General features: G+C 37.9%; 1 protein-coding gene across 5 annotated transcripts in view; it reads left to right on the plus strand.

Moving 5' to 3' along the window:
- DMD (dystrophin) overlaps positions 1–27,148 on the plus strand; it is a 1,951,117-nt gene that overhangs the window by 1,550,565 nt on the left and 373,404 nt on the right. For all 5 annotated transcript variants that reach the window (XM_058659083.1, XM_058659078.1, XM_058659079.1 and 2 more), the window contains 2 exons: positions 12,639–12,811; positions 20,530–20,686. In XM_058659083.1, the coding sequence (XP_058515066.1) occupies positions 12,639–12,811; positions 20,530–20,686 (330 nt within the window). The remainder of the gene's footprint in view (positions 1–12,638; positions 12,812–20,529; positions 20,687–27,148) is intronic.

The raw sequence follows: 27,148 nt of genomic DNA on the forward strand, positions 1-27,148 counted from the left end.
CAATGTTGAACTATAGTGATTGTCTAGAAGAAGAAAAAGCATTTTGGTGGCAGAGATTCTAGAGAAAAAAGAGCTTTTCTAACTTTTAACTCTCTAACTAATATAGACAAATGGTGTAGGTAAATGTAACCAGATGGATACTGGTTCATGGGAAGATATTGCCTATTTTAAGGATTGAAATGTATTCTGTTTATTTACAGACATTCAGAATCATCAAAGAGATTAGTTCTGAGTAGGTCTAGGAAGAATGAAACAAATCACCAAGCTAATCATTTCACAGACACCTTATTGACTTGACAATGTTGCTGTATTACATGTGGTCCGAGTCAGAAGTGAGGTGCTTTGTATTTGAAAGTTTGAGAAGTGAGGTGTGGGTGTGGGGTGAATAAAAAGAACATAAATTCTGGAAGATCTGTGCTCTAATCCTGTCTCTGCCACATAACAGCTGTGGGATTTGCACAAGTTACTTCATCTCTCTAAATCATGATTTTCTCAGTTGGGGGATAAGAAGGACTACTACATGGAGTTGGTGCAAAGGATTTATAAGGACTCTAAAGTATTGGTTTCCTGCCCTGTTTCATCCTTCTATTCTACTTCCACCCCTCATTGTGGCTCTGTCACAATAAATATGCCCAGTGTTGGAAAACTCCATCTGGTTTTTTTCAGATAAGGATAGTTATCTTCAGACAGACTGGTCCCTGAACATAAAACATAATACAAAACCAAAAGTGCCTTCAACACTGTAGACTTTTCATATGTGGTTGTCTTCATGATTGAAATGTACCATCTACAGTCTGCATGTGAAACTCTTTCAAGATTGCTGCTGGCAATGACCTTCTAAAAGATATAAGAAATGTTCACCCGATTATGAACACCAAGGCAGCATAGTAACATCTGAAATAATAGTATAGCACAGTACAGGTCTTTCATATGAACTTTAGTTAGCCTTATCTTAGGGCATTCTGGTTTAATCATTCCGCACTTATGAAATATGCTATTCTTTTTTTGTTCCAATTTTAGTATATGTGCTGCCGAAGCGAACACGCCATTCTTTTTTCAACTATTATGTGCTGAGACAAGTACATGTCAATAGTAATTCCCTATTGAGTCCATGACATCTGACTTTCTAGAAACATCCAGAACAGTATTGCCCTACTGATCCTGTCTCAAGAGACACTGTCCTTTAGTGTGTGTGTGATTAAGAAGGGGCATTTTAGCTGGAAGTCACCTTTGTGTATATGAAGCTTTGGTATAAATATTTTTCCATGCCACTAATGCCAATGATTTTTGTTATTCTAATTTATTCAGCACAATGTGTGTGTGTGTGTGTGTATGAGTCTGCATACATAGTATATCATATATAATGTTTGTCTTATTTCTGAGGAAATAAAACTTAAAATGGCATTTCTAAGTTTGAAATGCTTTTATGGTTTTCCCAAATTCTTTCTTCCAAAGGTAGGGTGGGAAAAGAGTGAAAGTGTATCACACATGCAGCTGTTTCTGTTAATTATGCACTTGATAGTGGTAGCATTCCTCTTATTTTATTCCTGTTGCTGGAGGCATCATTTTGTGAGTTCCTATCTCCACTCTTGCCCTTCTGCCATTTACAATGAAAACTACCTTCCCAATAATCATTTCTAAATGCTTATTTCACTTTGTCTTTATACTAGAAACCACAGTGGAATCTTATACTATCATATATCATCTCCAGGCTTCATTCAAAGCTCTCAGTGACTTTGGGGTACCTTTTGAGCCTCTGTTGACCCTTCTCAGCAATAGCGCATGACTCCTGCCTGCAGCCTTGGCTCCCATCTGTATGCCTCTGTGTTTGATGACTTTCAAATACTCTCCTATTCTCTCTGCTAGTATGCTGAGAGTCATGGAGGGAGGTGAGAGGAAGACTAGAGGGATGCTACTGTAGTAAAGGCTCATAATGGGTCAGGCACTATGTCTGATACTTGGAAGCTCTACCTACATCATCAACTCTAATCTTTACCACAACTTGATAAGGGAGCTATAATGGGCACACCTATAAATGATGAAAAACAATTGTGTTTTATAAATTTTGTCATGCTCATAAATCTGAGAAATGGAGGGGAGTGTTAGGTTCTAAACACATGTCAACCCGCTTCTCTCCTGCAAGTACCCTCGTCAAGATCATCATTAACTCTTGCACAAATCAGAGATGCTGACTTCTAATTTGCATTTGTGTTTCCATTCTTACCTTCTCTAATCTCTGCAAAACCACATTGTGTTTAAAAAAAAACTGAATGAGATCATGTCCCTCAATACCTTTAAAAGTTTCAATAACTTCCCTTTGCACTTAAGAGAAAATTCAAACTATTTATTGTGAGCCTTCAAGGTCCCCTGTTACTTGGACCTTCCTCATCTCAACTACAACCACATTTCTTTTTTTTAATGGGTTTACTTGACTTTTACTTATTTTTAAAAAAGAATTAAACTTTTTTTGAACTTTTTTTATGATGAAGTTAGAGGCTAAGGGCTTTCTCCTCCCACCCTCTCCACTTCTTCCGTTCCCCCACTGTTTTCCCCTCTATCATTATAATAGTATAGTTCTTCACAAACAATCCTAAGTCCATCATTCTGCTATTTAAGTATATCGTGACAGTGTAGGTATGGACAATGACAGAGAGTCCAGCATCCTTTTGTCAAGAGATGTTAGTTTCATTGGGAGTCCATCTTTTATTCAGGATTAGTGATGCATACTGCCATGTTTCTTCACTTCACGGTATGCTGGTCCCTGTTGTACAGTTCCTCTAGGAATACAGTAATAACTTCCTTGTATGCTCATTCCTGGCTCTGTTCCCCTCCCACCCTTCTCCTTCCTTATTTCTTATTCCTTTTTTTTTTTATATTTTCACAATAGAACATTTTCATCTTACTTCACAATCACAGGCTTAGCACTCCATTGGGTAAAGATTTCAAGAAATAATAATTAGAAAAAAAACTGACTATTCCTCAGGTGTATAGACACGGACTGTAAACAATGAGCAAGTCTCAAGATGCCCCTCTCGTTCATATAGTTTGCATTATTTTGTACCCTGTGTATTTGTTACCACTGATTAGGGGAAAACACATTTCCTTCTTATTGGCTGAATTCTGGCCAGGATCTCCTTCCCTATCACAATGCTGATTTCAAACTCCCTCCCTTTTTCTCTTTAGAAGGAGTTCTGTACTATATAGTATGTTCTGGTAACTTGTGGTGTCTCAGCTTTCACGTGTCAGCTAACATTTGACCTTCTCCCCATGGGCCTTTTGAACCATCAGGATCAAAAAACACCTCCTCACTGCTGTCATTAGTTGTTCTTCAAGCATTTTCCTATTTTATCATGTTTCTCTGCAACTTGTCTATTATCTTGTGAATCTGAAGATGGTGGAAGTCTGTTTTTTTTGACAAATTATGTTTCCTAATACATGCATGGACAAATAATTTTCAGGACAAATTCATAGAAAATGTGTATTATGAAAAACAATGCATGTGTTTTGGATTTTTAGCACAATGAACTTATAATTTAATTCCTTTTTATCAAAAATTTTACATCCTCTCATGTTAACAGAAGAAAAAAGTACAGAGGGAGAGAGAAAAATAACTTTATCCCAGAACTACTTCTTCCTTATGTTGTCTGTATTCTCCTGGTTCTTGGAAAATCCTGGACATTGAAAAAAAACCACATTGTGCATGTTTGTGTGGTGAATAAATATGCAGAAAAAAATTTGGATGAACCAAATACAGTGAAAAAATACATTACTACTCACCTGACTTCCAACCTGATATATCTTAAGTGAACTTTTCAATTTTAAAAAGCAATTTTGAGAACAAAGTAAGCCAGAGAGGGCAGACAGGAAGAGAAAGCATCACGTGTTGCCAGAGTCTGGGATTGCTGAAAGCAGTCTGACAAATGGGATTTTGCTCAGTTTCCTCCTGGTGTAATCTACCCTTTGCCGGGCATTTTTAAATGATTAGATTTTGAAATAAAGCTTTATATTTCAGAATGTGCTGAGGCATGAGAGCATACCCCTTCTCTCTGCTCTTCTAATACTTAAGTGTGGAAATTTTCAAAAAAGATATGAAAGGAGAGACAACAAGCCCTGCAGGAGAATAGTCTCTGAGGACTTTAGCAACAACCATTTTTAAAGCAAAGTTCCTGGGCTCCAAAAGCCATGGCTGCTCCTTTAAGATGTATTGAGACCGCAGTAGACCTGAAAATACTCCTTATATACCTAGAGCAACCCTGCGGCTAGCCAAGCAGCATGCTTCAAATTAACTCATGTTTCTCTAGGGATGACAACTGTGCATTTAGAAGTATTGCAGTGGGACCCCGGTGCAGAGGCCAGCAGCTAAAGTCCTTGTCTTGAACGCACCAGGATCCCATTTGGGCACTGGTTAGTGTTCTGGCAACCCTACTTCCCATCCAGCTCCCTGCTTGTGGCCTGGGAAAGCAATCGAGGGTGGCCTAAAGCCCTGGGACTCCGCACCAGCGTGGGAGACCCAAAAAAGGCTGCAGGTTCTTGGCTTTGGATTAGCTCAGCTCTGGCCATTGCGGCCACTGGGGGAGTGATTAGATGGACGGAAGATCTTCCTCTCTGTCTCTCCTCTCTGTATATCTGTCTTCCCAATAAAATAAATAAATATTAAAAAAAATTACAGTGATCAAAGTCTGGGGTAAAAAAAAAAGGAGAGTCACACACTCTTTTAAATTTGTTTCCAAATGTATTTCCTAATCTAGCTAGAGCCTTGCCTGGTTAGACTAGTCTTTATTAGACTACAAATGTGGGTCCAATTCCATTATATGGGTGCTTCTTAAAAAATCCTTTAGAAAGGATACTGTGGTTTTTTGTTTTGTTTTGTTTTGTTTTTGCTAGTTTTAATTTCCACTCCATAACACTTCTGTAACATGCAATAAAAATGATTTACTAAAAAAGGTCCAAATACCAAACATACAAGTTGCAGGCCCATTTTTTAAATATCCAGGGTATTGTACACATTCCTACAGGTTTGCTCTCACATTCACTTGTATATTCCCTCCTCCTGTTCTTAGTTTTTGCTTTGATTTTTACAATGACATACTTTCAGTTATCACAAGCTTAACCCTATAGTAAATAAAGGAATTAACAAGTAGTAAGTAGAAAAACCACTGTTCCTCAAAAGTATAGACAAGAGCTACAAACAATAATCAAGCCTCAAAATGTCAGTTTCACTCCAGATACATTACATTTTTTAAGGAAAAAGGATGAGGTATGAAATAGGATTATGCTTTTAAAACTATATATATGAAATACATGAAATTTGTTCCTTTCATATAAATAAAAATGTTTTACAAAGTAAAACCCCCAAAGTAAAGATTTGTTCTCAATTTATGATCTTTTGCTCTCATGATGAAATACTGGAATTCTTTTCTCTTTTCTCTTTCTGTGTGTGTGCTTCAAAACTTCATCTATGTGGGGCTCATGTAAAATGAATTAGAATAACCAAGCTAAGAGAGTTTTACTTTTTATCCTTGTTTTTTATTTTAACTTTTTTAAGGAAGCATTAATTTTTCTAAGCAACTATGCTGCTTGAGTGTCATTTGAGGAGTTTCCCATGCTTCCCTCTTAAAAACATTATTAAACATAAATCAGCTATCTCCGGCTAGTTCGGGTCATCATCATTAACATTATCTTTAGTTTCACTGTGAACATAGGTGATGCCTGCAAGGGCTACTAATAAGTGGGGGGCTTTTAGTCTCCACACTATGTGACCCTGGTCAATTACATGTGCCTGCAGCTGTTTTTATGACTTTCTGCCTCTCTGTCAGATGTCATTTCTTATTACTCTCAACTTCGCCCAATAAGGGTAACTTCCTTCCTGTTTTGGATCTTCTGCATTTTAGCTTCTGAATTATCAGAAAGAAAGCAGATCACCATATTTTTCTCCATGTTACTCTTATTTGAAATAGGCAAAGGCATTAAGTAAAGAGAAAGGAATAGTCTTACGGTTATCTGTATGTCAATTGTTTATAAAAAAGATTAGAAACAGTATAATCTATAATGAAATGTGTTGGATGATTTCATTGCTTCTGTTATTCTTTCAGTGTCTTCTTGTTTGATTACTCTCCTACTTCTTAGCTAAATTCAAAATAAGGGTTTTCATTTACTAAGTTCTTTTAAGCTTAAATGAATTTTAATTGTATATATTCATTGACTATGAGGTGATGTTTAAGTCCATGGCCACAATGTGTCATGATTAAATCGTGCCTATTAGCAAATGCTTTATCTCACATAAGCATAATTTTGGTAATAATAACATGTAAAATCTAGTCTTTTATAAATAGTAAATATATGATTTATGATTTATTTTAGTTCCTTTCCATGCAATAGATCACTAAAGCTTTTTCAGCTGTCTAAGTGAAAGTATGTACTCTTTCACCAATACCTTTGTGTTTCTCATCCAACCCTCCCCCAGCTTCTGGTAACCACCATTCGCCTGTCAACTTCATTGAATTTGCCTATTACAGATTGCATGTGTAAATGGGATCGTGCAGATATATCTTTGCAGGCCTGACTTACTTCATTTACATAATGTCCGACAGTTCCATACAGGTTATCACATCTGATGTGATTTTTCTTAGACTAAGTAGTATTCTATGGAGACTATATATACATTTTCTTTATCTATTCATCTGATGATGAATTCTTAAATTGCTTAGATACATTGGCAATTGTAGATACTGCTGAAATGAAGGTGGAAATGTGGTTATCTCTAATGCATGGTGCTAATTCCTTTGAATACATACACAATAGCAAAATCACTGAATCACATGGTAATTTTAGATTTTGGAGAGGATGTCATACTGTATTTATTAATAATTGTATTAATTCAGTGAGTTTTTTTTAAAGACAACTAATTCCATAAATGTAGGGAAGACAGTGTATAGATACTACTATCCATGACGTTTTGGAACAATACTGGAGCACCAATTCTTGGTACATTCCTCCTTTATTTTTCTTATATTAAAAGTTTTATGACTTTCCATACTCTTCCATAGTTCTCTTATTACTTATGAACATCATATATCATTCTACTTATCAATTGAAATAAAAATAAATTTCATATTGAGTAGTCTTGACTTTGTATTTTATATGAATTTCTATTATCAGCAATATCCTTAAAGTTTTTTTAAAGCTTATTTACTTTAAGGGACATGGTTGTATTCTACATAATTCTCCCTAATATTCATGTCTAGGGAAGAGTCAGTAAAGATACCCAAGTCCTGTTTGAAAGTACATGAGTGGGCCTGGCGGCGTGGCCTGGTGGCTAAGGTCCTCGCCTTGAATGCGCCAGGATCCCATATGGTCGCTGGTTCTAATCCCGGCAGCTCCACTTCCTCTCTATCTCTCCTCCTCTCTGTATATCTGACTTTGTAATAAAAATAAAATAAATGTTTAAAAAAAAAAAGAAAGTTCATGAGTGAAATACCTGAGACCAGTTCCTGACCCCAGTTTCCTGCCAATGAAGCTCCTGGGATATATCTGAAATGGCTTCAAGGAATTGGATTCCTGACACTTATTTTGGGAAATGTGGGTTTATTTTCCCAGTGGAGTGAGAAGTTGGACATGTCTGTCAAACCCAGGTACTCCAACGTAGGACACTGCATCGTCATCACTGGATCAAGTTCCTACCCCTCTTATTTTATTGATGTATGTTTCTCTGTTGATATATATCTGTTTAACAGTCTCCAAAGTAATAAGACTATAAGAAACTGTTCCTTTGGTACCAAAGACTGATAGTCTTTATCGTCTAATGGCAGTGCTAGATTTGCTGAAAATCAAATTCAAGTAGTAGTAATAGGAAAGGAATGCTACCAACGAACTAAAACTCAGAAGTAAAATAGCCTGGAGGTTAAAAGTACAATCCCTGGAGTCCAGGGATTTCAAACCAGTGCCTTGGTTTGAAATCTGGCTGCATCATTTATTAACCGTATTACCTTAGGCCCTCTTATTTAATCTCTCTGTGTAATTTCATTCTCTCATGTATGGAAAATGAAGATAACAAAAATGCCTGCCCAGGAGAGTAATAGAGATGATCAAATATGTGTGTGTGTGTGTGTGTGTGTGTATACATATATATATATATATATAAGTTTAGACAATGCTTGGTGTAGAGGAAGTCTTAGATATGTTGTAGTTGTTGCTGCTGTTGTTTTTGTTACTATATAGCAAATACCCTTCCCCTTCTGTTCATTAGCTACTGGTATCCCTAAGGGATGCAATCATAGGAATAAGAAAAATTAGATTTCATACAATGAAACTAAGATTTACATGACCTTTTTCTAGTTAAGTCAGAAGTGAAATAAAACTATCTAAAAGTTTCTGTGACAATTACCTTTTGTACAAATTGGCTACCCTCTGAGAATGCCACTTAATTCACTATACCAGCCACCTGCTTTTCTGAGCTCCCTAAATCTAGTTTGTTCTTAAGACAAATGTCATCATGGTTTTATGTAAACGTATTTCCCTCCTACCTGCTTTTGACATTTCTCCTCCCCACCTAGGACTCCTGTTGCCACTTGGAGCTAGGATATGTGTGCTGCAGTAGGCCAGCCTGAAGAAAGGGCCACGTGCTCCTCCCTGGAGTACCAACCCACATGAGGACTGCAGCTGACGAAACTGCCCAAAAGCCTAAGACCTCAAACCGACATGCTATAACTATTCTGACATGTCATACCGTTACCCAAAGTGGCTCATTGTTCACAGGACTCTTCTAGACAATGAGATGAATTACTGAAAGAAGAATTTCTGTTTTGAAGCAGGGATATTTTGTAGTAAGGAGACCTTTTCAGTGCAGTTTGTGCTCAGAGAGGTCCCAGCTGCCCAACTGCAGAATGAGAAATGAGAAGGGTAGTCAGGATTCTATTTTCATTCAGTACAAATCAACCCTGGTGGGTAAATGTTTTATCTAAATCAATAATGCTGTCTTTGAGTGTGCTTTTCCCTCAACAGTCATTTTTTTAAACCTCTTGTTAGTAGTATCCATGTTTAGCTTCAATAACGTTGTATGTTACATTCAGCACTCATAGTAGCTGGGTGGGTGACTTCAGCCCAAGATCCTTTAGAGTTTAGAAGACTGGATCCATTTCCTACTTTGAATATGTGCTAGGTATGTGACTTTGGACATGCCAGTTAAAAATCTCTGAGTCTTAGCACTCTTCTCTGCCAATCAGGGAATGGATAAGTATTGTGTAACCTGTGAGTTCTCTGCTGTACGTGCGTTATTTGTCACTCTAACCATTAGCATGACTCAGGAAGATGATACTGACATATGAGTTACCTTCTTGCCAATGCTAAGACTTTATTTCAACCATTTCAGCATTTCTGAAGGGAGCGGTTTTTATTCCAGCATCTATGAGGAAATTCTGTGATAACTTCTCAATAGTATTTAATTAAGTATATGAATGAGTTAAACAAAAGTATACATTGTATTTTTAATAAAGTTAAAACTAGACCTCTGTTTCTTTCTCTTAAATTTTCCCTTTTGAAGACAAAACAAATAAGCCAGTCCTCAATGCATACTTGTTTAGCAATACTTATTTGTATTCATTTCTTTGTTGATAATACAAGAAAGCTGCTTATATGCAATCTAATGTACAAGAATGTGACAAAGATGAAAATTAGCAAATTAATGAATTTGGACCCTATTTATTCTTGGGAAGAACTTGTTAAGTCATTGAAGAAGATGCACCTTGGGCCCGGCACAATGCCCTAGTGACTAAATCTTCTTCTTGCATGCCCAGGATCCCATATGGATGCCAGTTGATGTCCTGGCAGCTCTACTTCCCATCCAGCCCTCTACTTGTGGACTGGGAAAGCAGTAGAGCATGGCCCAAAGCCTCAGGACCCAGCACCCACCTGGGAGACCTGGAAGAAGCCCCTGGCTCCTGTCTTTGGATCAGCTCAGCTCCAGCCATTATGGCCATATGGAGAATAAACCAGTGGATGGAACATCTCTTTCTCTCTCTCTCACTCTTTCTCTCTTTCTCTCTCTCTCTCTAAATCTGCCATTTAAATAAAAATAAAATATTTTTTGAAAAATTTTTATATTATCTAATTGAGAAGAAGATGGACAGATGCAACTCTCCTATGTTGGTTGACTCCCCAAATGCCTGAAAGGGCTGAAGCCAGGAATGTTAGAAACAGCATGATCTTAACATTGGGTTTGGATTGTCCCTGTCAATTGAAGATATAAAATTCCAGTGTACTATCATGTATATGTGTGTTAATGTAGAAAGCTGATTCTATTTGTTAAAATATTTTATTTTCTTGAAAGGCCACAAGTTTGGCTTAAGACTCTCAAGTGTATAAACTGACATGATTTAAGTTGTGTAAATCAAATACAAAATACAAGTTAAAAGTGAAAGAACTATTTGGAACTTGAACCTGGTCGCAATTTGTCTTGAATTAGATTAATTAACCCATTTATCTTTTTGTATTTCAAATGTTGCTAATTTATTTTCATTTAAGACAGAAACAGAGAAAAGGAGGGAAAGAGGGATCTTTCACCCATTCATTCACTGCTCAAATGCTCCTAGTATTGCAGGCTGGACCAAGGAAAACCAGCAGCCTAAAATTCCATCTGGGTCTATCACATGGGTTTCGGGCCTGAGTACTACAGCCATGCTCTGCTGCCTCCCTGGCACATTAGCAGGAGGCTGATTCCAAAGCAAATGTAGGACCAAGTCCCAGGCACTTGGACATTGGATGCAGACATCCCAAGAAGTGTCGTACCCTGCGCCACTACATCACCTTCCCTCGCACCCACACTGTTGTCTCTTGGTGAGGAAGTAACAAATTAAGGTACATTATTCATGTATGTAAATGGACAGCAACCAAAATAGCAGCATGAAATGCATTTGTATTTGAACAAATTCCATTCAGCAAGAAGTCCAGTAAACAGTTTCCTGCCACACAAGCCAATTTCCAATTCTAGTTCCATCCTTCCAGGACAAGCCTGTTTTTGATGGGACATGGATACCACTCAATCTATTGCAGTGTTTCCCTTCTTTCAACTTCTGATGTGGTTCAGTCCACATTCCCCTTCCTGTCTTTTGGGAGTCCAGCAGTGATACTTGGACTGCCAAAAACAGTGGCAGGAGACATCCATTGCCTGTCTACCTGACTTCTGTGACAACAGTCACAGTTCTACATCTTAACAGGCAGTGAGGGGACACAGGAGCTGCCACTTGCCCCTTCCTTCAACCTAGTAATTTAATTCAATTTCGGAAAGAGTGAGAGAGAGAAGGGAGAAAAAGAAAACTTTTCTAGTTACGCAGATCAATCCAATTGTTCAGAGCTTCAGAATGAATTTTTAAACTTGTTGAACAGAAGCATACAAATGTCGAAGAGCGAGTTAGATAATGTACAAAGGCTCCATTCATTGTGTAGGCAGAAAGGAATGCTGAGACCCGGCAGCTCTCTAAGGAATGTTCCTTTGGCTTGCACTGCTCTGCTGGGAACAAGGAGAGAAACACATATATAAAATGAATTTATACTGTCTCTGGCTTGTAATGGCAAAATGATAAGAAAAATTGGCTGTTTAATATAAACTGTCAGTTGCATATTCCAGGCCTCCTCTCTCTGAGGTCCCGCCCACATCCACACGCCGGGCTACCGTTTAGTAAGGAGCACAAAGTGGCCGTTTATTACTATTGACTGGTGAGGCCTGTGCTCTAAAATTCATTCTGTCAACAGAATGTACGCAAAGTTGGCATTTTAAAGCAGGACTCTTCCCATTTCTGGGTTTTCTCCGGATTGCTATGCAACAGGATCAGTGCTGTAGTCCCCGGTTCAAGCTGAAAATGTTACACAGGAAGACATACCATGTAAAGGTCAGATCCTTCTACTATGATGATTTTTCTTGCTCTGTGTGTATACAAAGGAAGTTGAATGTGCAACCTCTTATCATTACTCTTATGAAGGTCCTATGGACTTTCTACCTGTCAAGCCTAAATATATATGATGCTATTCAAAAAGACCAATCTCTGTAATAAATGTATGATGCTGCAATATATGGAAGATGTTGTAGTGGCAAAGTGAATTTAATGTGTGTTGCTAACAAGATCCTCTCCTGTGACAGACTCCCAGTAATCTGTCGGTATTGTAGAACAAATACAGCCCCGTTTATCTGTGGCACTGTGCTATGTATGGTCAGTCAAGTCTACAGATTACTATGTGTGTGGCAGATATGACTTGACACATATTGTAATTGCAGGGTTGGCACTGAGCTGCACTTTGTCATGGAGTTATATTTCATGTCACTTCCATCAAACCTTATGTTGTGTCCTACACTAGAAGAAATACTGATTACCTTTTAAATTTACTAATAAGTTACTTTCTAGCTCCTGATGGCAAGGGGTAAATTATTACGCTTACTAATTACATACCTTTTGTGACTAAGGTCATTTTCCAGTTGGTTTTATAACACAGAGACAATACAGCAAGAAAAATGACAGAGGGTGCATCTTCCTTTTAGTTGGCCTTATAGAAATGACTTGGGGACTGTTTACTGTTTGCAGTTCTGCAGGTTCCTAGCTGGTTTCTTTCATCCAGTAATTCTGCACTTGCCTTCTGCCTGTTGTCTGTAGGACCTCCAAGGAGAAGTCGAAGCTCACACAGACATCTATCACAACCTGGATGAAAATGGCCACAAAATCCTGAGATCGCTGGAAGGTTCTGAGGAAGCTGTCCTGTTACAAAGGCGTTTGGATAACATGAATTTCAAGTGGAGTGAACTTCGGAAAAAGTCTCTCAACATTAGGTAGGAAAAGATCGGGAGGGAAAAAAAGTCAGAAATGAATTAAGAACGACAGAATTTCCCTCGTTTTTCTAGCACAAGTAGCTAATATCTCATATGTTTATGTGAATCACCTAATTTCACAGAGATTCATACTATTTTAAATAAATGAGTCATTCATTTGCTTGGTATGGAGATGATACTTGAGGATTCAGATTGGATTAAAATGCTGGTATTTTATAACCACAGGAAAGATGCGTATTAAGACAGCAGAGGAAATTTAAATGAGGAGCACGGCTCTCCTCGTTTCATAACGCTCTGTCTTGCCTTATCACAGGGTTATACAAAAAGTGATGAAAAGAACACATGTTTATTATGGAGTTCTTCCTTCAGCACTGCTCTGAGCGTAAGCAGAAGACATTCTGGAGAATGGATAAGGGGTCACAATACCAACCCACAGGCACCCTCTCCATGTCTCCTGTCTTGTGCTTTCTCTCAGATGCTCTGAAAACACTTCTGTCAGCAAAGTTTTTCGCTGCACTATATTCCCCTGCTTTCTCCTTTGCACCTTTCTCTGTATCAGCTTTCTCCTGGGAAGTTAATGGATGCATGTAACTGTCATTGTAAGGCAGGCAAAGGGAAGAGCTTGCCAAACTGATTTGCTGGCGTGTGGTGGAAAGGCGGAAGGGCAGAGAGAATGAAAGGTCCTTCTTACCTAAACTTGGATGTAGGAAATACTAAAAGGGGAGCCAAGCGTCCTGCTTTCTACTTGGATCATTATCTAATTCACTTATCTTTAAAATATGTTGTGCTTTCCTCCACGTCTACAGGAGAACTGATCACAAAGGGAGGCAGAGAAGACCAATGGTTCCCTCATTATGAGGGAGCACACTAAATCCGTGACGTATTTACTATCTTTGCATAGTGATGCTACAGAAGGGTGATTTTTTCCCCTTCTTTCCTGTTCTTCTGCATTGTTCAGCATCTCACATGTAACACAGTTACTGTAACACATTTACATCTATAAGGAAAGGAGAAATCTGAAGCTTCATGAATTCAAAGGCATTATTGTAACACTCTGCACCTAATTTGAGATAATGCTACTACTAATGATAACAATTGGCACTGACACCGTGCTGGTACACACCGTACAGTGACAGAAGTGTTTTCTGTTTATTGACAATGAGTGCAATGCTCTGAGAAGCCGTACAGTAGTAAATCCTATTATTTGACTTCTCTAACCTCTAAAGAAAGTGAGGCAGAGATGCTGAATATTTTCCATAAATCAGTTCGTTAGCAAGTGGCAGATCAGTGATTGAAACAGAGAGTACATCCCAGGCTTTGAGTCATTAACTTACACTACTGAGTATGAAAAAAAAGAGGAAACCTTTTCAAATAAATACATCATCTCTGAAAGGAAAGAGATGCAGATTACTAGGCATACAGAATGGTTCACTTATAAAGCGTTGTCCCCGGTGTTTGCAACTCAACCTGCCTGATGCTCATTTTTAACTCCTTACTTTGTCCATCATTTTTTCTTTTGTTTTCATTGAGGAATGAGTAAAAAATTTGGAGTAAAATGGGCAATGGCTTTTTTCAAAGATAGGGAGGCTCCATTAGCTTTCAACAGCTTAAACTCCCACAAGAGGTCAGCATGTGTAATAACAAACACCACTTTCATAACATCTGTCATTAAAAGGGAAGGAAACATGTGAGATAGAGAAGATCGTGGTGGGTAAAGAAAAGAAAGTTATTCATTTTCATGGGACAGAAAAAAGAAAGGTGCTATAACTGTTCAGAGCATCACTAAGTGCCTTTTCTCTCCTTCATGTGAACTTGATGGAATAAAAGGAGAATTGAAAGCGGCAAACAGCGTGTCAGCCAAAATACGGGCTCTTCACTCACAGCAATTTCCCATATGACAGCTACTGCAGTTTAATTCTTGCTGTCATTAATCAAGTAGAAAAGTTAGCTTAGCTTATCTGAGGTGCTGCAAATTCTAGAATTTAAATATTCAGATCAGTGGTTTTGTCTGGTAAATAGGCCTCTCTAATAACACAGGATGTGTTATAAACCTTCACTTATGAAAAGAAAATGAGTAATTCTTCACATCAAAGCAATTTTCTTTTTTTTTTTTTCCTTGACACTTACTTGAAATAAGGGTATCACTCAATCCCTTGGGAAAGACAGGGTTCATTTGAAAGAAACACCGTCTGCCAACTGTGCCAAGCAAGCCCTTGCCAATTCATTTCTTTCTCTGTTCTTTCCCTACCCCCACTTTCATTCTTGCCAAGGAGTATTCATTATGCTCCTCATCATGAATTCCCTGAGCCAAGTAGATTCTCCTTTCTAATTTTCTTCTTGCTCTGTGACAGTTGCCTCCATTTCCCAGGTGAGCATGTAGACTTGTTAGTTCTCACACCTGCAGCGCCTTCTTGCCTCTCATCCTCTGAAGTTTACTCAAATTCCATAATGACAGGATGGGTTTGCTTTGAACATAGGATGCTGGCTGGGATGCCTGGATCCCATAGCAGAGTACTGGATTGGAGGTCCAACTGTGTCCCCAGTTCCAGCTTCATGCTTATGCGGACCCTAGGAGACAGCACTCAGTGGCTCAACTCACATCAACAAGGTTGTTTGAAGATACTATCCAGCATTAGGCTGGTGACTGGTCAAATGAGTTTCTTGGGATAATACATTTCGTACCCGCAGACCTTGCATTTTTATTTTTAAAGTGTTAGCAATTTTGAGAAGAGGTCAAATGAATGTTTTTAATGTAAGAGACATATAATAAGAGTTCAGCTTCATCTACCACCAGAGAGTTTTTTTCCAGATTATTGTATATGCTATTAATCTATTTTTATAATTTGTTGTCAATATAATTTTGGCAAAAGTTGCTTTCTGGGAGACTTTTATATTTGTTTAGAAACCTTTAAATACTGAGTAAAATACATACATTCATGAAACTTTAAACATGAATTTTAGAGGTTACAAACACCAATATTATGTAGTATAGGTCAGCAATGAATCTTGGGTCATAGTTGGTGCTAGGAGTTACAATAGCTAGAGAAGTTAGAGAAGAAAAAAAGCAAAAGGAAGCAGAGACATTCTACCTTTGTGAGAAAAATGTGACTTGGAAATGGAGTATCTCTGACCTTCATTCTATCACTCTTGGAATGTTAATTATGTTTGCATGTTAGAGTTCAAGGCCCATCAGGAAAGAGCTGTTTACTTCTCTTTAGACTTAATTTTCCCTCTTTATTTAAAACCCAATAGCTCCAATTTTATTTCTATGTTTCCTTACTATTTCTGAATTTTTACCTTTTCCTTCTGTATGCTTAAGTGCTATTTTTATTACACTGGAGTACCATAAGTATACAGGGATGTATCATTAGTTTTATAAAGGAAGTCAAAATGAAAAATGAATTCAATATAGCACATTTCGCTTTAAGAATGCATGCCTCACAGAGTAAAGCTTTATTAAGGATTTCAAACTAAGCATCAACTAAATCACACTTGAAATATTTGTGTCTAGAGAAATGGCAATCACTTTATCAGTCCCTACAATTCTTAGAGTTCTGACACCAAGGAGTCCATTGAAGACCAGGCAGTATATCCCAACACACCTAAGGGTTCTGCATTTTATGAAACCATACAAATTGTGGAAGTTATCAGCCTTTTAGAGATCAGCACTTGCCCTGTTAAAGGTTAGCAGTCCCAAAGCTCTTGTCTTCACTAATAAAGATTAATAGAAACTGAATATAAGCAAAATGTTTCCCCTTAAACCACCCCTTTTTATTTTTCTATTGAGTAGAAAAAAATACTGTATTTGACAATGTAGCAAGTAACCTTTTTGCTCATGAATCTAAAAACATTTGGTTGAAATGAATAAACCTGAGAATTTCCCTCTTTGAGAAAGCTTTGTAATCTCTATCTCCTGTGTCTAAATAAGAGAGCTCAAGTTCTATGCTTCAGCAGTTATCTTTATGTCTTTGTGTCTTGGTTTCTCCATCTGCAAAACATGTGAGCTAAGCTGCAGTCTCTCGGGATTTTTCCAGTCCAGTAGACTGCACTACAACCAGGGGAAAAAAATCATTAAACCAGTGTGTCTATAAACCCTTTAGAGAAGAGCTATTCCAAGTACAAACACAGGTTAATCACTTAGTAATATTTACAATAGACACATGCAAATAAAAATAGAACCATTACCTCCAACAAATATATTACAAATGATCAATGAACATATTAACAAATTCAATGTGTTTTGTTTCATTTAGACCTTCAAAATGTGTCACTGATATGCACAAACCTTTGCCCTATAGAGACCAGCAAGTAGTATTTAGTAAGTATCAGAAAGAGTTTCAGAAATCTTTTCTTAAAGAATGGTCCTAGAGTTCATCTGTAGACTCATGAAGGTTCTTGTTAAAAGTATACATTCCTGGGCCCAATGCAGTAGCCTAGTGGCTTACCATGCATAGGCCAGGATCCCATATGGGCTCCAGTTCATATCCCAGCTGCCCAGTTCGATTCCAACTCCCTGCTTGTGGCCTGGGAAAGTTGCAGAGGACATCTCAAAGCCTTGGGACCCTGCACCTGCCTGGGAAACCGGGAAGAAGCTGCTGACTTGAGATCAGCTCAGCTCTAGCCACTTGGGGTGTAAGTCAGTGGATGAAAGATCTTTCTCTCCATCTCTCCTTCTCTCTGTAAATCTCCCTTTCCAGTGAAAATAAATAAATCTTTCTTTAAAAAGTATACATTCCATTTTTGAGAATAGAAATTATGGCAGAATCTCAGTCATAAACAAGCTACTCAGATGGTGCTTATGCAAACTGAGACTTCACAAGCTCAGCTATATTGAATACCACTCTGTGCGTTGTTTGCAAGAAGGAACCTTGATCACCTCTCCAGCCTGTTCTTAGTATACTCTGTGCTTTCTCAACCTTTTGCTGAAGTTTTTGTTCCTTTCACTTTTGTGTATTAGGAGTGAAAATAAAGAAGTAATCTTCTGACATCTAGTTAAGACATTTGAATATGCCGAAATTTTACCCCCACATACCTTTTATTTTAAAAAGATTTATTTATTACTATTAGAAAGGCAGATTTACAGAGAGAAGGAGAAATGAGAGATTTTTATCCATCACTAGTTCACTCCCCAAATGACCACAAAGACCAGAGATCCGTAGCCAAGAGTCAGGAGTTTCATCCAAGACTCCCATGTGAATGCAAGAACCCCAGGACCTGAGCCATCCACTGCTTTTCCAAGCCATAAGTAGGGAGCTGAATGGGAAGCGAAGCAGCCTGATTTCAAACCAGTGCCCATATGGGATACTGGTGCTTGCCGGCAGATGATTAGCCACTTGAGCCACCACACAAATCCTGAACCCCAGATACCTTAAAAGCTGCCAGCACCTAGATATGTGAGAGCATTTCTCCCTTTTGGTCCAATTCCTTCTGCTGCTACTGCTGTTACTTCTGTGTTACTTCTCTAAACCACCCTGCCCCTGGTGTCTAAATACCTCCCTCTCACATACTATTAAATTTCTCTTGGATCTGATTAGTTTTGAAATGAATCCCCTGCATCTCAGAGCTTTTTTTTTTTTCTTCTCCTAATGAGTCCACAAGTGTTCAACCCCCAAATGAACCAGTGAGTAGTATTTCAGTTAAAATGCAGTTGTGCCGCAGCTGCTCAGGTCAACAAGCCAGTAGCAGGAGATATCCCAGCAGACAGCCTTCTCCCTCTCCTGCTCTGCACTTCCCCCCCCCCCCCCCTCGCACCCAGACAGAGCTTGTCTCCTCTTCTGGAAACAGGGAGACCACGCCTCAGACATCTGCATCTTCTCCTTTCCCTTTCCTTTTTTTGTACACCGCAATGCCTCATTAGGACTTAAAGTCACACAATAAATATTGATTTACGCAGTGTCTCTTCTCCCATTTGGCTGCTTTTGTAGATCTGGACTCTGCTTTTCTCTGCCTAGCTTTCAACATGTCCTGTCTGACAGCCTCTTCCACCCTCAAGGCAACAAGCTGCGAATTCCTGACACCTCTGGGAATACTTGTAACCAGTACTCAGTCCATGCCATTAAGCAGCTAAACTTTTGCATAGGAAATTCTCACTTAGGCCTATCATGGAAAAGTGTTCATAACTGAGAGAGAAGGAGGGAACGGAAACATAGAAGACCTGACCTCTACACTGGGTGCAATCTGCATGGCCTATATTTAATTCATGACATTTATGGAACTTCACATTTCAATTGTCTGATGCCATTACCATAGGAACCTTGAAATTTTCTAATTTGATGGAAAAGTCTTATTTTTGGAATATAATCTTTGTATTGTGCCTTAGGGGAAGAAGTTGACAATTTGGAAAATTAAAAAAGTGAAGGAGTAAATAAGCTGTCACCCACCTCTGAGGATAACCTGACCCTGATTGTCACTCCAGAATTATTTCAGGCACAGTCAAGCATGTACACACAAATACATAAACCCACAACTGTTGTAGCAAAAAAAAAGTGGATTATTTATTTTTATGACTTGCTTTTTCACCACCAACTTACTGTTTTGGATGTCTGTAAATATTTGCCTTTGTTATCGTGTTGACTATCACATGACATTTCTTGGTATGAACTCAGCATTATGCAGATGACCAATTTCCTAGTTTTAAACAGTTGCTTCTACTTTTTAGAAACAATAAATAATAAACGTGGTTACCATGTGACCAGAGGGAAATATCACTCGACCTGGTTGCTTTGCTTAATGTTTCAATTTTTGCAACATTAGAATCTATTAGACTTATGTTCTAGGCAGCATTAATTTTTATGAATTAATTAGTGCTGAGAGCAGTGGGTGATGGAGTAGAATTCTTGATTTAGCTGAGGATAAAGCTGTGTGCACTTCCTGCCTCTCCTCTGTGTGTTCTGGATGATGATGTACTATATTGATTTAGCTTTTCATCTTCAAGTCAAATGTAGGTTTTACAGCACATATCATTCATTTGTATATTCTTCTATGGCTTCTAAGGATTAACATGTTCTGAATCCAGTTGATGGTAGGGCACTCAGCCTCCTGCCTAAATGATTCATGTTTGGGGAAGCTTTCCGACAAATGCCTGATTTTAGTCCTCCCTGTGACTTGTTGTCTCAGTACATTTTACACAAAAGAAACAAAGCGGAAATTATTGGAACCTGGTGAAAACAAATCCCAGGTGCACAGGAATAAAGCAGGGCAGAGGAAAGGAGAAGCATATGGGAAGAGGAGCAAAAAGGAACAGACGCCAGACGGAAGGAGTACACATAAAAGGCCGCCTAGTGTGTAGAAACGGAAAAGTCAAAATGTGGGGAGAGACCTTTCCATTTAGCAAAACAGAAAGAATTCCAGGACTAGCATGTGTCACATGAAAATGGAGTGGTTTTTATTAGCCACCAGGTCCATTTTTTTCTCCCCAAAGTGTTAAGCATTGCAATGATATGGGAAAGCAATTGACTCCAGTATGTACACCATGCCAAAAGTCTCAGAACTCTACGTATGGAAATAAACATATGGCTAGACATCACCTTTCCCCCTAAATTGACATCAAAACCCCTAATTACGTAGCTCTAAAAGCAAGTCATCAGATTTTCACTAAAGATTGCCACATTTTTCACATTACGTTTATACAACCCAGCCAATATACCTATCATGGAATTGTTAGACCTATCCATTATAGTTGTGTGTATCCTGACATAGGTGCTCCTGTTATTTTTCAGGTCCCACTTGGAAGCCAGTTCCGAGCAGTGGAAGCGTCTGCACCTTTCTCTTCAGGAACTTCTGGTGTGGCTACAGCTAAAGGATGACGAATTAAGCCGGCAGGCGCCCATTGGAGGCGATCTTCAAGCAGTTCAGAAACAGAATGATGTACACAGGGTAGGATATTTTTAAGCCTAGTGTTCTGGACATCTTCACCATTCAGTGACTATTTTTAAATTGGTTGGTTGACATTACGTTGAATAGAAAATCTTTTCTGTCCTCTTGTCCAAGGATCAATTATAAATAATCCAAGCCATTATGTTTTAAATGTCAAAAGCATCTGCATTAATAATAACCTTTAAGAAATTTCCCATCTCTTTTGGCTATTTTTAAAATGTTTTTGTTGTGGAAACTCTTGAACATATACAAAAATAAATAGAATGCTATAATGAACACTCTTCAGGACATCAGTAGTCATCCCTTCATGATTAGTCTTATTTCTTTTACACCTCTAACCTTTCTGCAGTGTTTTTGTTTTTTTTTTTTTTTTGAGGATTTGTATATTTATTTTCATTGGAAAAGCAGATACACAGAGAGAAGAACAAAGATCTTTTATCTTCTGGGTCACTACGCAAATGGCCAAAACAAATTCAAAGCCAGGAGCCAGAAATATCTCCCAGATCTCTCATGTGGGTGCAGGGTCCCCAGGCTTTGGGCCATCTTCCACTGCTTTCCCAGCCCATAAGCAGGGAGCTAGATGGGAAATGCAGCAGCCAGGATATGAACTGGCACCCATATGGGATGTGGTATAGGCAGAGGATTAGCCAATTGTGCCAGCGTGCTAGCCCCATTCTGCCAGTATTTTGAAATGAATATCAGGTATGTAGCATACCATTCATAAATATTTCATGAATCTCTCTAGAATATAAAAGAATCACTGTAATGACAGTGTTACTGTAATACATAAAAATATCAGAAAGTTCATCATATCACATATGCAGTTAGTATTCAAATTTTCATTTCTGTTATGTATCATAAATTTATCGAAGGTTTCTATTTAGAATTTAAGAAGGAATTAAGATCTGCCCATTGCAAGTTATCACTTAGGTTATCCCTTTATGAAACCTGTTATTTTGAAGTAATTCTAGATTCACAATAAGTTATAAAATATTGCAATTTCTCTATGCTTCTTACTCAGTTTCCTCTAATAATTACAACATAGATAACTATAATACAATTTGTTATTATCATGTCAAAATGCAACCTATATAAAATATGCATTTACAGTTCTTCTCAGTTTGTCCTACTTCAAGTGCTTAGCAGCCAGACATGGCCAGTGGCTACCTGCTGAACTGAGCAGTTCTACAGATTGGGTCATATCCAGGTTTGACCTTTTGGAGCATAACTGTTAAATAGTATTAAAAAACAGTATATTCTTCCATCCTTGGAAGATGCAGAAAGCTTAACTTGCTCTTTTGTGTGTGTAATTTTAATAACTCTTAATGATCAATGGTTAGGAGTTGCATAACGAGAACTGACAATTTATCATCATGCTTTTCTTTATTAGCTGTAAGATGTCTATGAGAATTTGTTTCATTCATCTAAAATTTGAGTATACCAGGGTACCACTCATGTTAGAGAAGATAGTGTTTTTGTTTTACCTGTTTTCAAAATAGCAACTTGTTCACTGACATCCTCCAACAGTGACTAGTTGTTTCCATTTTGTCTTGAGTTGCTTTTCTGTCTTCTCGTTTATGCTCTGGGTGTAGAATGGGAGGATTGATGCTGCTCACTTCCAACACCCCAGAGCCTAGCAAACAGTCTGGTTTCCAGTGATACTGATAAGCCTTTGAAATAAGATCAAGAAATACATGAACAAAAATGAAAGACAAGCCTTAAATTATCACCAAATTAAAAATCTTGATAACCTGATAGTGTTTTTGTATTTTTAGCATTTTTTAAAGAAGGATTTCCAGAGCGACACAGCCAAAGGTGAAAAGTTGAGAAAAAGCCAAGGGTTTATATTATTCCAGTGAAGAGTAGATATGGTACATTGCAAAAAGGGAGGAGAGCCAAGAAGGGATACTCAAAGATCTTGGCTAAAAAAGCAAAGTGGCAAAGAGACCGCCAGTTTCTCCTTTAGCCATTTCAATTCACATATTTCAGAATATTAGATTATCTGTTGTGGTAGGGAAAAATATAATGGTGCTAAATTATTTTTAATGTTCTAGCTTTGAACAGCCATATAACACTAGCATTTATAGAGAAGAACATTCATTGAGAAGGATGAGCATTTAAAATAGAACTGATTACAGGATATGGTAAAGTGAGACAGGATTTCTACAAAAGATGTATTTTTATCTTAGTTCCAGAAACTAAAGATGAATCATTGGATGCGTGTACTGGGAGACAGTAGGCTGAGAGTCTAATCATGTTTCTCCAAACATTAGATTATGATTTCTACTTTGTTCTGTAGCTGTAGAGTAAGAAAATTGGTCTAAATAATCGTCATGATCCCTTTCAATAAGTATTGCCATCCTTGGTTTTTTGTTTTGCTTGTGTGCTAATAATGGCAAAATGTCTGTGCTAATCAGTTTCAATCCCTATTCAGGAATCTCATGATAAAGTACATGATCTGGGGAGTTAGAGGACACACTTAGGGTGAAGTTATCTAATCCCCACTTGGCCAACATGCTTGCTGAAATTCTTATTACCCTGCTTTGATTTAACAAAACTTCCAACCCACTGAAAACTCTGTGTTTTTCGTATCGGGCACACTGGTCCTCTAGTTTTACCTCTCTCCAAGTTTAGCTTCGATTGAATCATCAAGCATTTTTTAACTACTCTCAAAATCCTAAAATCCTTTGCTTCTTTATCTTTTTTTTTGTTGTTTCTGTAAATTACAAAACAAGCAATCAAACAACTGGGAGAAACTAAATATGTCCTCCTTTCCAGACAACAACACAGCAAACAGGCACCGTACCTCCCCAGGATGAACACACTCCTGGCTTCCCTTGCTAATGCAGTGCTGAGTTGGTTTACCTCCAAAATACTTCTTGACTCTGTCTACCACAAAATCACCATGTTACAAGAAACCAATTTTCTTAACATTTCTGTTTTTGCTAATGTGCAATGCACTTTTGATGTTTTGAACAGACTATGCAAAAATATATATGTAGTTCTGTCAGTCTTCCTCTTGACACTTGTCACCTTCTCAAAGTTCTTGGAAAACATGGAAATCCTTAGCAAGAGTACAGATCCCATCTGGCTGTCAGACCTATAACCTTCTGTCTTCTCACTGTTCTTGCTCTTTGGACTGCAACCACACCACCTTGTTTTGACTTTTCCAAGTATTCATATTCCTGTCAGGAGAGGCTTTAAACATAAACATATAGTCTTCTGTCTTAAATTCTTTCTGTTCAGAATTAACCCTGACTAGTGTTGTGGTAAATATCTACGTTATGGGCCCAGCATGGTAGCAGAGTGGCTAAAGTCCTTGTCTTACATGTGCCAAGATCCTGTATGGGTGCCAGTTCATGTCCTGGCTGCTCCATTTCCCTGCCAACTCGCTGCTTACAACCTCGGAAAACAGTCAAGGACAGCCCAAAGCCTAGGAGCCCTGCACTTGCATAAGAGACCTGGAAGAAGCTCCTGGCTCCTGGCTTCAAATTGGCTCAGCTCTGGCCATTGTGGAGCCTCAGGGAGTGAACCAGCCGACAGAAGATCTTTTGCCATGTCTCTGATTCTCTCTGTACATCTGACTTTCCAACAAAAATAAATAAATCTTTAACATCTATGTTTTATCTTGGCTCAGTCACCAGTCCTCGTCCAAGCTTTTCCCTAAAGCCCACATTTGACAAGTTCTTTCTTTTCTGTGCTCTCAGAAAATTGTCTACTTTCGTGACACATTATTCTTTGCTATTATGTGTGCCTGACCTTCCACAAAACCAAGTGCTCCAACAAACTGATAAGGAGTAGGGGTGTGAGATGTCCTCTTTGGACAAAGCAGCATATAACATACCTAGGACACATTAAACATTGAACAGATAAAGGAACAAAGAAAAGAGCTGGAAGAGATGACAACAAGCAATAACTAGCATTAATCCTTTTTCATTTGCTTCTAGATATTGAGTTGAGTGGAAGAGAAAGAAAGAATATCAGGGAATCTTCCAAAAAAATCCATGGAAAACATGTATTATAAAGAAACTATATACAGATTTCCAATTTTATGGTACCAAAATAACCTTATGTTTTAATTTACTTTCCCCAGGTTTCTTTGAAGTACCCTCTTAGGGAATGATATGCCTTCCTTACTTGCAGAATTTGTCTGTTCATTCCCTACTAAATGGCCTGTCAAAAAAATTTTTTTTGTAGGAACACAAGTTCCATTAAAATGTTGAGGTGGAAATTATGGTCAAACATTGTTCATTTCTACCTTATTTTCTATAAAGCCATTTGTTTATAATATAGGCAACTAATATTTTCTCTGTACTTCTGTTTATATTAATGATACAATTTTATGGCAAAGTATCACTTATCTTACAGTTTTCGTAAATGAAGCTATACAGTCAGTCACAGTTGATATGATAGAGAGCTTTGCTTTTCTCGCAGGTGAAATTCCGAGATAGTCCACAAAGGCAGCTGGGGAGTACAGTGGCACACCTCAGAGGAATTTTCACACCCATGGGATGTGATCTATGGTCCCCAGACCAGCTGGGCAGCATAATAACAGCAACTGAATGGCTTTCAAGACTAATTAATAAAATAATGCTCCATATGCAGTGAAGTGTTATAAATAATTAAAGCTCAAATGTGCCTTAGCAAATATAAACTGACCAATTTTTATATCTTTTGAATACATTATCCTGGCTTTTATAATTCCTCATTACTTGCCTCACTAGACTGACTCATTTTCAATTAGTGTGTATTATTCTGGCCCAGATATATTTTAAAAATTGACTCCCTTTGTTTTACTTGAACAGTCACTAAAGTGATATTTATTACTTGTCTACTTCTGTAATTAACCTAGCAAGCATTTTAAAGGAGCAGATCATAGCGGGGAATTTCTAAGGCTAGCTGCAATAAACCATGTGCTTCTTTAATTCCCTTCCTCCTACCCCAAATCCAAATGTAGATTAGGTCTTCATTATAAGAATACTGTAGGCAATGCCTTTTTGTTTGCGTTTGTTACTAATGAAATTGGTTGTTGTTAGGTTTTCATCTTTCAGTTTAAATATCTCTGTAATCCCTTCCCTAGAGACTAAATCAAAGGTTCCTGAGATTTTTCTGGTTAGGATTTAGATGGAAGTAATCAATACATACATTATTAAAACAGTGGACAGAAAGCCATTATTCCTTGGATGTTGTTGACAAATGAAAAGGCTTGAATAAAGTAGTTTACTTGTACATTTGTCAGGTCATATATTATGCATGTTCGATTTTCTCAGGAGTCACCACAAAGTGAAAGAGAGGTTTAGCAATTCAATGAAATTGTTCTGAAATCATGTTGTAGATCCCACATTTGTTCAAGCTAATTCTGTTATCAATGCTGGCCTGCTAATATAACGTATATTTTGTGTGTATATTTGTGTTAACTTAATGAGTTAGTTCTCTGTGCCTTCTTTACGCAGAAACAGAAAATGTCTTTGGGTGCCATTTATAAATGTTAAGATTTAAGTCAGCTCTCTGTCAAGAAAAATGCTTTCTTCCCTATTCTCTCAGAAAAATTGCATGGGATTTTGATAGATTTATCTCAACATTTGATGGCCTGTCCTCTTAGAATATCTAAGCAAATTCGCTTGCTTTGTAACTTCTAGTTATGTGTATCCCAAAAATGACTTCTTAATTCTGTTGGAGGAAGTAAACGTCTTTCTGATATTTTCTTTTCAAATATTTGTTTATTTGTTTTTGAAAGTCAGAAAGTGACAGAAAGGGAGAGATGAGGGGAAGCAAAGAGATGGTGAGGGAGAAAGACAGAGAGGGTAGAGAGATTGTGTGTGTGTGTGTGTGTGTGTGTGTGTGTGTGTGTGTGTGTACATCTGTCTGCCCATCTGTCTGTGAGTGAGAGAGAAGCTCCTATGCCTGTATGACAATAAAGGCAGAGACAGGACTGGGCCAAAGCTGAGAACTCAATAGGGGTTTGCCACATGGCAGCAGAAACCCATATACTAGGGCCATCACTTGCTGCCTGCCAGAGTAAGCAATAGCCAGTAGCAAAAAAATATGAAGAGAACCTGGTCTGGGACCAAGATACTTCAGTATAGGATATAGTTAGCCCAAGGAGCTTCACTTCTCTGCCAGATGCTCAACCATGAGCTCTTCTCCATCTCCCGCAAAGTATACTACATTTGTACAAAATTTATCTCCTATGTAGTCATATTTGTGGATGTTGAATAGAAGAGAATTATTTTTAGAATGGCATTTCCAGGCATTTGAGGAAGTCTTCTGAAAACTAGCTATATCATCAAAACTTAAGAATGCAGTCATTGAGGAATTTCTGCCTCTCTTTAATGACTATCCCAAATAAACTGTGAATAGTTGAAAAGATGACTTCTGTACCAAAATTGTCCTTCTCATTTTTCAAAATGTTGCGATATTTTGACAAATACTCTTAAATTTATATCCCTATGTGTTTTGTCT

This window comes from Ochotona princeps, chromosome X (genome assembly GCF_030435755.1).
Source record: "Ochotona princeps isolate mOchPri1 chromosome X, mOchPri1.hap1, whole genome shotgun sequence".
Taxonomy (NCBI): Eukaryota; Metazoa; Chordata; class Mammalia; order Lagomorpha; family Ochotonidae; genus Ochotona; species Ochotona princeps.